Here is a 13,537-nt window from a genome sequence, read left to right on the forward strand (position 1 = left end):
ACTGAAATCACCACTCCCACCAACATTTCAACCATGGCCACCTTGAACACAGCCTCTTTGCCCACTTCCTCCCCTCCAGAAACCACTACCACGATTGTGGTAACAACGCCCACTCCTGCAATACCACACAGTACCCCAGGTGTCACTTCTTCAAACATCTACTCTAAAGGAAGCACAACCACATCAGCGATAACCCCAACTCCCTCTACCACTGGTACCCCGAGGATAACCACCGCCATAAACTCATCCTCTGTTAGTACAGGCATGCCTCACTCAACACGGACAACCGTCACCCCTACAGCCAGGGCTACCACTGGTTCACTGACTACCATTACTGACCTCACCTCCACAATCACTGCTTCCAGCATAGTGGCAACACCCACATACATCATCCCATCTAGCCCCACTGTCCAGAATACAGACATATCATCCAGTGTCATCACAACCTCTACCACGATGCCTACTATGGCAACCATGCCCACAAGTACGCACAGCACTCTACCTCCTACCTTTGCTACAGACACTCCAGTTGCATCTGCAGGCTCCTCTCCCATGTCTACCAGCAGTACTGGGACCACACAGACAGAGAGTACCACCTCATATGCAACAGGCACAGATACGTGGCACATAAATGCTGAATCCACCCCAGCACCCACTACCAGTGACACACACACAACATCCCCGACCACTGGGCTACCCTCCTCTACTACACTTACTGCATATACACGCAAGATGACTGTCACCCCCTCTCATGCCCCATCCACCTGGAAAACCACACTAACTCCCACTGGGGTTGTTTGGACGCAGTCTCTCACCACAGAGATTACTTCTCCTCTTGCAACCACATCATCAGTCACTCCCACGAATACAGTTGATTCTCTGACATTTACCTCCTCTACTCCAGTGACCACCAATACCTTGACATCAGCCATGAGTATGCATCTGTCTTCTCCACCTGCCCCAACCACAGAATCAGTCTCCAATTCGACCACAAACACTACCCCTTCATCCACCTTGATTACTACACTCCTTAGTACCAGGGCTGCATCCACCCCTATAGTCACAGTGGCCACAACTGACATCACCACTCCCACCAACACTTCAAGCTCTACCCCGATCACAGCCACTTCGCCCACTCCCTCTACCCCAGAAACAGCCATGACTGTTACTACAATGTTGGTAACAACACCCACCCCCACAGTACCACCCAGTACTTCTTGTGTTTCTCCAACATTATCATTCCCTAGTCTGAGTACATCTACAAATGCAATAACTACTTCTTTTGGTACTATTATCTCTTCTTCAATATCTACAACAATAATGTCCTCTTCTCTAGCATCCACCAGTGTAACTTCAATGCTCACCACCACCACTGCCTCTCTTTCTACATCCTCACCTCTCTCTAGAATGGAAAATACAGGCTCTTCTGCTACTACTTTCACTACTCCTTTTTCATCTGAAACTATAAGAACGACTCCAGTCACATCTTCTCTAAAGACCTTTGCTACTGAAACAACCACCACCTGTTTTATTTCTTCTACCACCCCATGTCCAGAATCTATATCAGTTACAATAGCACCTGCCTCTCCCACTACTTCATGTATGGAAATGGGTCCAAGTAGTGAAGTTACTTCTATGGCCACCATCCCAATGTCAGTGTTTACTTCTACTACTGAGATGGCCACCTCTCCTAGTTCCACCAGTATGACAACTGTGTTTCCTATGCGTACGGACGCTTCTACTGTTCTGGAAACTCCTCCTACCAACAGCATAACAGATGCTCCTAGTTCTAGTTCTATCAGCACTGGGACTGTCCCCAGTTACACAGTTTTGACAAGCGCTCCAAGACCCACCAGTGGAAACTGGATGAACACCAATTCTATAACCATCCCACATATGCCTGGATTCACCACCCTCCCACTGACGACGAAACCAAGCAGTAGCTTTCCAACTGCCATGGTGACTTCAATCAAGTCGACTCACTCCACCCCAACCACTACCAAGACTCCAGAAACACTGGCGATTACCCCTCAGAGTACTACCACCCTTAAGTCACCCAGGACCACTTCGACCACTACTCAGATGACCACACAGTCTAGGTTGACCACCACGCCAGGTTGGACCTCCTGCTTCCCTGTTCCCTCTTCTCTCTCCTCTGATAAATTTCTCTGTCACCAAGGGCAAGCCCTATCCTGAACTTCCTTTTTTTCTTGTGCTGTCCAGGCACCTGTGACAATGGTGGCACCTGGACGCAGGGCCTCTGCCACTGCCCCTTGGGGTTCTCTGGGGACCACTGTGAGCTCCAGGAGATCAGGTGCCAGAATGGGGGTAAATGGGATGGCCTCATGTGCCACTGCCCTAGTACCTTCTATGGCTCCCGTTGCGAGTTTGTGGTGGGACAGGTGGATCTGGGTGAGTTGCCAGAGCCCTGCCTTTTGCACTTTCTCCTGGGAGATGCCACTGACTCTGCCTGGGTCCAGTCCTGTGATTTGCCTGTCAACACTCATGTCATTTTGCCTAATTCCTCCATCCCTGCCTTCTCTCCCATGCTTTCCTCTACCCCGTGTCATGCCTCCTTTCCACCCTCACCTCCAGGAGGTGGTTGGGATCACACTCCTTCCTGTGGTCTCCTTCCCAGTCTGGGCTGCTAGGAGCTGTATTAGCTTCTAAATGCTGCTGTAACAAATTATCATAAACTTAGCAGCTGAAACAATGCAAATGTATTGTCTTACAATTCTGTAGATAGGAGTCTGACGTGGGGCTAACTGGGCTAACATTAAGGTGTCGGCGGGCCTGTGTTCCTTTCTGGAGGCTTTAGGGGAGAATCCATTTCTTTGTTCTTTTTAGGTTCTGAAGCCTCTCACATTCCTTGTCTCAAGGCTCCCTCTCTCCATCTTTAAAGCTGGCAACATTAGATCTCTGCGCCTTTCTTCTGTAGTCACATCTTGTGACCGATTTTGACCTCTTCTGTCTCTCTTTTCCACAGGCTAAGGACTCTTACGATTATGTTGAGCCCACCCAGTAATCCATGTTAATTTTCCCATTTTAGTCATCTGATTAGCGATTTAAATTCTATCTGCAATCCTGATTCCCCCATGCCATGTAGCATAACATATCCGGAGGGTCTGCGGATGAAGACACAGGCATCTTGGGGAGCCATTATTCTGCCTGACACTGGGCCAGACAAGGGAGAGACCACAGGCCTGACTGCTATGCCTCCTTACCTCTAATCTTTCCCACATCTCAGCACAACAAATCCTAGAAATCCGATCTTCTGGTTGTGGGGGGAAAAATCCCATCTTCCTTCTTGCTACTGTTCAGTCATTCCTCAGGGAACGCAGAGAGGGGCAATGGGAGGAACCTCCGGGTCGCGGTGGTGGTGGTGGTGTCAGACGGGAGTGGATGGTGAAGTGACCAGAGCAGGGTATGCTGTGCGCAGACACTGTGGATGCCGAAGTGGGCATGGAGGTGTCTGTTGACCAGGAGTTCTTCCCGGACCTCAATGACAGCACTTCCACGGCCTACAAGGATTTCAGTGACACCTTCCGGGATCAGGTGATGGGGAAAGGGAGGGAACTCAAGGGTGCTTCCCTGAAGCTGAGCTTGGGCGCCTGGGTACACGCAGGTCACAAGGTTCAGGTGTGAGCCCAAGGATCTTGGCATTTCAGATGCAGAAGATTTACCAAAATGTGCAGGGGTTCAAAGATGTGGAGATCCTGTCATTGAGGTAGGAGACCCTTATGGGGCTGTGGAGGCAGCATTGGGTGGGGGCAAGGGGCACAAAGAAAAGCTGGAGAAGCCATCTTTTCCTTTTGGAATCATCAGATTTTAGAAAGAGAGAGGTGAAGGAAGGAGATGGGGGAGCCAATCACTTCATGGGGGATTTTTTTTTCAATCATTTTCTGTGGTCATTTCTCTATAGGAGAGATGCCACCCCTCCTTTTAAAGCATGATTTGGAAGGAAGGAGATTACATGGGACATGCAGGGAGGTGGCGCATGAAGAACTGTGGGAAGCCTGGTGTCTGGACAGTAGCTGGTTTTTCTCTGGCTGGCACCTGGCCTACTGAGTGGGTCAGCATGAGTGAGGCAGAGAGCTCAAGAGGGCCTGGTTTGGTAACGGCTTGATGCAAGGCAAGAGAATGTTAATCATTCCTTGTCCTGCCTTCGGGGCTGATTAAATCAGGGATGCTGGTGGCTCCTGCAAATAATGTTCCTGGAATCCCAACTCATTGCTTCTGCCTTCCTCCCAATACCAGTGCACTTGTGGTTGGTCCTGGAGGTGCCCTCCTAAAGACTTATGTGCCCTAGGCCTGAGCACCCTGTAAGACCCCCGACCCTCTCGACCCCCTCAGGAGTGGCAGCATTGTGGTGGACTATCTAGTCCTGCTGGAGTTGCCCTTTAGCCCCCAGCTGGAGAACGAGTATGAGAAGATGAAGTCAGTCCTGAAGGAGGAGCTCCAGAATGTCAGCCATAACGGGGACAGCTGCCAGAATAACCAGAGTGAGCCAAAGCTGCAGGGAGGGGTCAGGGCCAGAGCTACCAGCTTTGATAGGAGCCTCTGGGCTCAGGTGCCAGCCCTGGGGTCCTTCCAGCAGATTGGGAGAGGAAGGGGTAGGTTTACAGCCAACTGGGTCAAGAATGGGGCTAAGGAAGGGCCTGCCAGAACCTGGGTACTGGGGAAGACCCCTTGACAGTTCTCCAAATTTTCAGGATGGCTGAGGACCCTTGCTTATTCGGAGGGAAATGAGGGAGGCAAGAGGAGCATTCCCTTGTGGCCCCTCCACATCTCCCCCATAGGGACAGAGCCCTCTTTGCCCCTCCCTGGGCTTCCCTGCTCTGCTTATCTGTCCCTGAGCCCTTAACCTCCCCCAATTCCACCTGTGCCTGTGTCCCCCCAGCCCTGTATTTTAAGCCTGACTCCATCAAGGTGAACAATAACACCAGGAAGGAGCTAACTCTGGAAGGTAAGGGTGGGCAAAAGGCTGAGTGGCCCCAGGAGGCCATGACCCTCCCACCAGGAACATTTGCCCATTGAAACTCCCTGGGGAGGCGGAGGAGACCTTTCATGGAGGCAAGTGATGTGACCCCGGGCAGGGCTGCCCTTCCTGGCCCTTGTTAGTAGCTTCCACCTGAGGACTAGCAGAGAAGGTGAGGAGAGGGTGAAGGTCCTGGAGATCTGCCCTCCCCTCATCGAATCCTAGGGTCTACTCCAGGACACCCCACCCTCGGAAATGTAGTTTCCCCCATCTATTTTTGGAGCCATTATAACCAGGCCCCTGAGTAGAGCGGATGAGGTCCCTGTCTTTCTGCAACCCCTTACCCACTCCCAGCCATCTGTCGCCGCGCCACTGCCAAAGGCTATGAGGATTTCTACTTCCCCTTGGTGGAGGAGAACCGGCTCCGCTGCGTCACCAAATGCACTTTGGGCGTGGACGGCGCCATCGACTGTCACCAGGGCCAGTGCCTTGTGGAGAGGAGCGGTCCCGCTTGCCGGTGAGACTCAGCACACACGCGGGAGCCCCGCCCACAGCCCGCCAGGCCTACCAGCTGGCCGCTCACCCCGGCCCCGCCCCGCCCCCGCCCCTCGGCCCACGGTGGAGCCCCGCCCACCTGCCGGCACCCGAGGGGTCCGTGTGCACGAGTGGACCCGGCGGGGAAGGTGGTGAGGGTCTGTGACCTGTGACCCCCCTGCTCCAGCTGCTTCTCCACGGACACGCACTGGTTCTCGGGCCCGCGCTGCCAGGTGGCCGTCGCCTGGAGGGCGCTGGTCGGGGGCCTGGCGGGGGTCGGGGCTCTGCTGCTGCTGGGGCTGCTGGCGTCCCTGAGCCTCTTCGTCGCGCGCTCCTGCTCCCGGCGAGGTGGCCAAGGTGGAGGCCGGTGAGCGCGCTGGGAGTGGGGGTGAGGGCGGCCAAGGGGTCCCAGCTGGGGCGGCCCTGCTCTGACGTGGCGGCGCGTTGCCCCGACCCAGGTCCTGGGATGACGACAGGAAATGGTTTGAGATCTGGGATGAGGACACTGTGGGGACTTTTTCAAACTTGGGCTTGGAGGACGACCAAACAGGTGAGTCCCGCCTCCTGGGGAAGGGGGATGGGGGCTTTCCTGGGCACCACTGCGGCCTGGGAAGGACCCAACGTCCTCCCTTGCCCAGGGCGGACACGTACCTCGTGTTGCGAAGCTCGAGTCACCGCTTCCCTGGGCACCTCCAGAGGAAGGCGAAGGTCCTGCCAGGGCCATCCCTGCAGGGCAGGCCCGGGGGCACAGGAACCCCCCTGCCAGACCTTGCCTTCCCCACCTTTCCTGCCCCTTCTCACCTCTCTTTCCTCCTGTTCTTTCCTCCCCTCCTCTTTTCTCTCTCTAGTCAAGGAAGAACACTTCCAGGTGGCCTTGGAGACTGTGGACACCAATGTGAGGGTGAGGGGGACAAAGGGGGGATGGTAAGGAACTCTCCCAGATCCAGGTCCAGACGCCCTCCCTCCACCCACCAGGGCAGGGGGCTGGGCTAGGACCAGAAGGCAGTGACCTTCCAGCCAGCCTGAGCAGGGTGGTTCCCTGTTCTCACCCCTTCTTTGGTACATATTCTGTGGCAGGTGCATATCCAGAGACCTGAGGTTGGCCTCGTCCTTGCTGCGAGCCCGGCACCTCCCCCTCTACCCTGCCCCAGACAGTGAGAAGAAACCGTCTGAACCACATCCATTCCAAGGGATGGCCCAAGGACTTGGGCAACTCTGTCTCCTGGTTTCCTTGAGCAAACTCAGACCATCTCCCTGACCCTCATCCTTCTCCTGACTTGGGTGAAGCTCACCTGGGGCCCAGTTCAAATCCAGGCTCTTGCACTGTGGGACCTTGGCCAAGTCAGTCACTTCTCTGAACCCTGTTAAGATGAGTAGGGCATCCTTGTCCTGATACCCTGTGCGGTTACTGTGAAAACCAGACGCGCTCTGTCACATCTCTGTCCCAATGCACCTTCCTGTGTCTGCCCTCGTGCTTATGTGGTCTCTCGCAGATCCCCCTCCCCACATCCTTTGGGGGTCTCGGACCTCAGTCTCTGTTCTCCTGTGAGCATCCCTCCACCAGTCCCCCACCTGCGCCTGTGAACATCCTCCTACCTGCTCCTTATGTAACTCCTTGCTGCACCCCTGGTCCCACCCTTAGATCTCCCCCTAGGAACCCGCTTCTTAAATCGCTCCCAGCCCAGCGCCCAGCCCCAAGTCTCCCCCAGTTTGTCGCCTCCCTTACCCTTATAATCTCAGCCCTAAATCCTTAGCACCCCCCCATCCCAGGGCCCCAGTCTTAAATCCTCCCTCCTCCCTCCACACCCCATTCCCAGCCAGGTATGGATGTCCTCTGCCTCTCAGGCCCCCCAGCTGGTGCTTCTCAGGCCCTGGTCCCCCATTCTGAGGCTCCATTCCTTCTTCTCGATTCCAAAGGCCCAGGATCCCGGTTTTCTGGGGCCTTAAGGAAGAGCAGAAGCAGGGCCCTGAGGTGGAGAAGCTCCCTCAGCCCTTTGTCTTCATTGCCCTCTCTCCCCCATCCCCTACTACCTCACCCTCCCAGCACTTCCCCACTGCGTCCCTTTCCTCTCTGGCCTCACCCCCATCCCCGCAGTAACCTCAGAGGCCAGAAGTCCCCAGCCTTCTTCGCAGGAACATCTCCTTTGGGGAAGAAAGTCTGCCAGCCTCCATTGTCCCATGAGCACAATATAGCATTTATTGTAGAAGAAGTTGCTCTGTGTCTTCCTCATCTTATAGCACCTCCACTTGGAGGACAGGGGCATCCAGAGGATGTGTGCGAGGGCCTGGGAGCACCAGCTTCTCCCAGCAAGGGAGGAAGGGGTCTGAGGGAAGCCCTCAGGGCCATGCCTGTTCTCCTAGAGACTGGGGGCCATTTCGTGACGGAGTGGATGGTGGCAGGCGAGCTTCCGGATCAGCAGCGGGTGGGGGGCCTGCTGGGTTTGTCATCTCTGCCCTTCCTCCCTTGACATAGGGAGCTCGGGGCCGGGTCAGGGGGGTGGGTGGCCCGGGCTGGGTCAGTTGCCATTCGCGCCGATGGGTAAAGCTGGGCCTCCCCAAAGACCTTGAGCCTCCACAAGCCTGGGTGGCAGACACGCTCACGCCAGGGCCTGCCACTCTTGGGCTTGGGCCTCCCGTTCCCACTACTGTGGGGGCTGAGGGTGGTTGGGGCAGACTGAATGAGGTTCTTTGGGTGGGGGTTTGGGAAAAGCCCCTGGGACCTTTGCCCTGGGACTGCCAGTGGCTGGGGGTGGAGGCTAGGACCATAAAGCCTCAGGTGTGAATGGGACTCCCACCCAGAAGGGCTGGTGGTCGCAGGCCTGGGGGAAGGCACTGGAAATTTGCCAGGGGCCAGCCTGAGGTGGATGAGGGGAAGGAAGGCTGGAAGAAAGAGGGGCTTCTCAGGGGTGGAGGTGCAGGGTCGCTCAGTCAGCCTGGCCTGTGGCTGGCTACTCCCTCCAGGACTGTCCCCCCTCCCTCCATAGTTACTCTCTCCCTGGCATTTCTTGGCCCCCGCCCCTTGCTAACCACCACCCACGCTCACATGTCCCGCCTCCTGTCCCTCCCTCTTGCCCGGCCACACCCATGGCTCTGGCTTCCACCGTAGGGACCCTGGCTGTGGGCGGTCAGCTTTCGTGGAGTTAGAGGGGAGGGTTGACAGGCTGCTGTTTGGCCAACTCCCTGTGGTCACCACACACCATCCACCCAGTCTCATTACTGCACCCCTAGCCCAAGGCAAAGGTCTCTGGGGTCCTTTATATAGCTGGTCCTTCTCTGGGAGCTCTCATTTCTTGGTCCCTCCTGATGAGGGGAGACCCTGCAGCCAGGGCCCCATCTGGAGATGCTGGTGGTCTGGATCCTGACCCTGGGTCTCTGGCTCTGGGCACCTGCTACAGTGACTCAGGGTGAGTGGGATCGGGGCGGGCACTCCCTGGGGGTCCCATGTGTGCCAGCCTCAGGCAGGGCTCCTCCTTCTTTTCCCCCACTCCCTTTGCAGGGGAGGGGGCTGCCAAAGAGCTGGACACCTGGGCTCTGACCTCATTCTGTTTTGGGGGTGCTAGAGGGGTCACCCTGGAGACGGGTGGGAGCAGGGCAAGGGGTGTGGCCTGTGCTTGGGCAGCTGATGGCCTACACCAAGCCCCTGGCCCTGGGCTGAGAGGGGCTGGTGTCCCGCAGCTCCCCCTCTCCAGCCCTCTCCCCTGGGGGAGCAGGGACTCTTTCTTCACCTAGATGGTGGCCTCTGCCTGCCTTCGTCCTGCAGGCTGCATCTGCCCAGAAGGCCGGGTCTTCCCAAACCTCTCAAAGGCACTGTATAGGCTGTCAGCCCTGGCTGGGGAGGGAAGGACGGAGCATCCAGCAGCTTCTTGCATGGGGAGAGCTCAAGGGGTGCCTCTAGTTAGAAACAGCTGAAGGGCTGAGGGGGAGACTCAGGCTCTGGGGTCCTTATTGAAACTGTCATGGCCATTTCCCTGGGAAGCAACCAGTTACAAGCTGATTTCCTGTGGCTTCCCGACTTTCTGATCCCCCCCCTCAACCCTGGAGACCAGGAAGAACTGGAGGGAAGGGGTGGGCAGGAGAGTCGCTGGGGTGAGGGGTGCTGGGAGTGAGTCCAAGGCCCCAGGTAGAAAGGGGGGACCCCTGAGTTGAAGGCCCCGTAGGGTGGTTGGGGAGGGGTGGTGAGTGGGCAGGGGGTGGTGGGGAAGGGAGTCTTTGGCGCCCTGCAGGGCGGCAGAGAGATTACCCACGCAGGGAGTTCTGAGACCCCAGTCACGAACAGAGGCCCTCAGGTGCCACCTCAGCCCACCATCGTGCCCTTGAGTACCTCCTTCTCCCCTGCCCTGACATGTTCGAAGCCCAGCAGCGCAGCCTGGGAGTGGCTGGTGGGAAAGGATGAGGGGCTGGCTGCGGGTGTGAACTGTGCGCGTCTAGGGACATGAAAAAAGTGCATTAATTCTAGATAGATTAGCTTTAAGGTCAAACACAGACGTGAGGACGCTATGGGCGGGGTCAGCCTTGGGAGGGGTCCAGCCTGTCCCTGCCCCCTGGGCAGACTCTGGGCCTCTCTCCAGTCAGGCTGTCCGGGGAGAAGGAGGGGGGTGGTGATGAGGAGGAGGATGAAGGGCCCCACAGCTGCAGGGCTGTTACCTCCGTGTGCCTTGCTGTGAGTTAGAGACAACCACCAGTACAACCAGAGACCCCTATTCCTAGGGCGCTCGGTATCGTGTGAAAAAGGTAATGCTGAGGCCGGTGAGCCCGTTAGCGTGCCAGAGTCAGAAAGCATCTATCAGGAATGGAGAGGTCAGGCAAGTAGGGCCATTCCAGAAGACTCCAGATGGTCTGATGGTACCCAGAGGGCCCCCCCACCACCTCCCACCCACAGAGGGCTCTGCTCTTCACGAACTCATTTCACAGCAGGTAGCTCACATTGTGTAAGGACGTGTAGGCAGACAGGAGATTGAGGCTCAGAGAGGGTGAGTGACATACCTGGGGCCACACAGCAAATAATTAACATGATGTCCCCTTTTGACAGAAGGTTTGTACTGCCCCATCCCTGAACTGGAGGACCGCAGCCCTCTGCAACACCCCCCACCCCCTGCTTATATTCTGGGTCTTCAGGGAGGGTTTCAGATGAAAGGTCAGAGACTCTGGTAGCATCTATAGTTTTCCTTCTAATCAGCACTCTCCTCTGGGTATTCCAGTTCCCCAGAGGACTGATGAGGTTTTGGACAAGCAGATAGTAGGGGGAAGGGATGCCAACCCGAGAAGGTAGGAAAAGCACAGGCAGGGTTGTGCGGGGGAACGGACCTGTAGGAATGCCCCCAAGGTCAGGGGGCGTGTAAGGGAGCACCCCTGGGCAACCAAGGTGTTGGCTTGGAGACCCCAGAGGACCTCTGTGGACTGAGCAGGGGTGGATTGCCCTGCCAGAGTAGACCCTTGTGTTCCCTGAGAGCCATCCTGGCATGGCTCCAGCTGGGAGCCCCACTTCCCTTGAAGATGGGCTATGGGGGCCCCAGGATACACGGTCCTAGAGCCTGTGTGAGTGGGAGGGAAGGAGCCTCCTTCCGGTGGTTGACGGTGGCCTTCTGGGAGACCTGTTGCATTTGAGGTGACCATGGAGTTTCTGGGTGTAGCTGTCCTGCAGGCCTGGGGCTCGGGGGTGGATGCAAATAAGGCACAGTCTAGAATTCTCTATTCTCCATGTGCTACAGGGGCCACAAAGACCAGACAATGCTGTGGATCAACACTGGACTGGAGGACTAGAGTCTGTGTCCTGTTTTGTGAGCATGAAGTTCTAAAGTGTTCATAGGCAGGGTGGGGGAGGGGAGCTCCTCCAGAAGGCAGGGCTCCAGGGTAGAAGTGTCTGCCCAGGAGGGGCTGGGGCAGGGCCTGAGGGGTCAGAGCTCTGGGGCCAAGCAAGGGAAAGCGGAAGTGGAAAATGCTCCAGCACAAAATCGAGAAGAGTGTGGTGAAGATGAGAGCAGATATGTTCACAATAGACAAAGGGACAACCTTTGAGATTTGCATAGTATAAATTTAGAGCAGTTAGAAGGAAGTGGGTTGTTTTATATGGAGAGTAATAAACTTACTCATTCAGCAAACACAGGAGGCCTGGTTCCGCCTGGGCAGGTGCTAGGTGCTCTAGATGAGGCATGATGAATAAGCCAGTTTATAGTCAAGTTTATCAGGTGGAACCATGGGAACAGCGCAGGAAGGACCACAACCCAAGTGGGTGTTAGAGCTCTGAGAAGGGCCAATGATGGAGGAGTGCAGGAGGGGCCTCAGAGGCTGCTTCTGTCCTCCTGCTTTTTGGGGAGACCGCAGGGAGAGGAGGTGGCATTGCAGGTTGGTGGCTGTTGAGGAGTTGGGCCAGAAGGAAGCATTTCTTTTTTTTTTTTTTTTAAGATTTTGTTTATTTATTTGCCAGAGAGAGCGAGCGCACAAGCAGGGAGAGTGGCAGGCAGAGAGAGAGGGACATGCGGGGCTCAATCCCAGCACCCCGGGGTCATGACCTGAGCCAAAGGCAGATGCCTCACTGACTGAGCCACCCAGGGGCCCCCAGAAGGAATTATTAACAGATACTCAAAGGCCTTAGATCAATTCAGAACCGAAAAAGCCATACCAAACTATGGAGAGAATTGGAATATTGATAGGTGTCTGCAACGGGAGGGGAGAGAGTCAAGGTGGCCTGGCCTGGCCTCAGCTCTATGGCCACTCTGCCAAGTTGGAATGGCCTTACAGAAGAGGAGACATGCCCAAGTCACTGAGCGCATGCGAGGCGGGACTGAAAGTGTACCGGGGACTGGGGGCCCAAAGCACATCCCAGTGGCCCCCACACTGCTTCTCTTATAGAATATTCTAGAGTGAGCAGTGTGGTCAGGGCAGGCATCACTGATCCACATTTTCCAGGGAGAAATGGAAGTTCAGAGAGGTTAACCTCACGAGAGCCTTCGGTTTTGCGGTGGCTGATCCTGGAGGCGCTCTTGGGCCCCACTCACACCCCAGCCTTTGGGGCTGCTCCTGGGGACCCCATTGACTGAGTCCCCCACAAGCACAAATGTGTTTTGGAGGTGGCTGGAGGAAATAGTTTCATCTCACGGTGGTGGTCTTCAGACTTGCTTTCTAGAGCTTTTCCCCAAGGATACCACCAAGTGCAAGACTTGTCCAGCAAACTGGCTACCTTACTCCAACGCTTATCTTTTTAAGAAAAATCTAAATGCACATATTGTGAAGAAGCAATAAAAACTATCAACAGGGTAGGAAAGTAGCAAATTTTGCTTGTTTGGTAGGAGAGCTGGTGTCTTTGATGATGAATATGTGGCCGCAACACAGGCAAATCCAGTTGATCCTTGAACAACAGAGGGGTTAGGGGCGCCCACCCCCCGGCTGTCGAAAATCCACATGTAACTCTTAATTCCCCCAAAACGTATCTACTCATAGCCTTACTGTTGACTGGAAGCCTTACCAAGAACATAAACAGTCAATTGACACATATTTTTGGCTGTCATATTTATTATATACCATATCCCTACAATAAAGTAAGCTAGAGAAAACAAAGTGTGATTAAGAAAATCATAAGGAAGAGAAAATACATTTACAGCGCTGTCCTATAAAAAATCCATGTACATGGGCGCCTGGGTGGCTCAGTTGGTTAAGCGACTGCCTTCGGCTCAGGTCATGATCCTGGAGTCCCTGGATCGAGTCCCGCATCGGGCTCCCTGCTCGGCAGGGAGTCTGCTTCTCCCTCTGACCCTCCCCGCTCTCATGTGCTCTCTCTCATTCTCTCTCTCAAATAAATAAATAAAAAATCTTTAAAAAAAAAAAAAATCCATGTACAAGCGGACCCGCACAATTCAAACCTATGTTATTCAAGGTCAACTGTAGATAATTTTTCTTAAGCACTTTGACTGCGAGGGTGTGGGGAATCCCAGCTTGGGAATCATTTATTTTTATTTATTTATTTATTTATTTATTTATTTATTTATTTATTTATTTGACTGAGAGATAGAGAGAGCACAAGCAGGCAGA

At 55.0% G+C, this 13,537-nt stretch overlaps 2 protein-coding genes across 2 annotated transcripts in view; both read left to right on the plus strand.

The window, feature by feature from the left end:
• LOC144382038 (uncharacterized) overlaps positions 1–1,406 on the plus strand; it is a 28,071-nt gene extending 26,665 nt beyond the window's left edge. Inside the window, exons 5-7 of the mRNA XM_078074015.1 lie at positions 53–484; positions 1,151–1,179; positions 1,248–1,406. Of these exons, the coding sequence (XP_077930141.1) occupies positions 53–484; positions 1,151–1,179; positions 1,248–1,406 (620 nt within the window). The remainder of the gene's footprint in view (positions 1–52; positions 485–1,150; positions 1,180–1,247) is intronic.
• A 141-nt stretch (positions 1,407–1,547) lies between these two features.
• Positions 1,548–7,697, plus strand: MUC3A (mucin 3A, cell surface associated). Its single transcript, XM_078074016.1, has 11 exons — positions 1,548–1,618; positions 2,180–2,412; positions 3,440–3,555; positions 3,669–3,727; positions 4,354–4,502; positions 4,901–4,966; positions 5,333–5,495; positions 5,700–5,879; positions 5,971–6,062; positions 6,361–6,413; positions 6,590–7,697. The coding sequence occupies exons 1-11, from the start codon at positions 1,548–1,550 to the stop codon at positions 6,668–6,670; spliced, it is 1,263 nt and encodes a 420-aa protein (XP_077930142.1). The 3' UTR covers positions 6,671–7,697.
• The last annotated feature ends 5,840 nt before the right edge of the window (positions 7,698–13,537 follow it).

This window comes from Halichoerus grypus, chromosome 6 (assembly GCF_964656455.1).
Source record: "Halichoerus grypus chromosome 6, mHalGry1.hap1.1, whole genome shotgun sequence".
Lineage (NCBI taxonomy): Eukaryota > Metazoa > Chordata > Mammalia > Carnivora > Phocidae > Halichoerus > Halichoerus grypus.

What these genes read in the sequence shown, in the direction of transcription:
- MUC3A (XM_078074016.1), top strand. Translation starts at nt 1,548, where the DNA reads ATGTCCAGAATCTATATCAGTTACAATAGCACCTGCCTCTCCCACTAC. An exon ending in ATGTATGGAAATGGGTCCAA is followed by an intron (nt 1,619 to 2,179) that starts GTAGTGAAGTTA and finishes TCTGTCACCAAG; the next exon opens with GGCAAGCCCTATCCTGAACT. An exon ending in GGTGGCCAAGGTGGAGGCCG is followed by an intron (nt 5,880 to 5,970) that starts GTGAGCGCGCTG and finishes GCCCCGACCCAG; the next exon opens with GTCCTGGGATGACGACAGGA.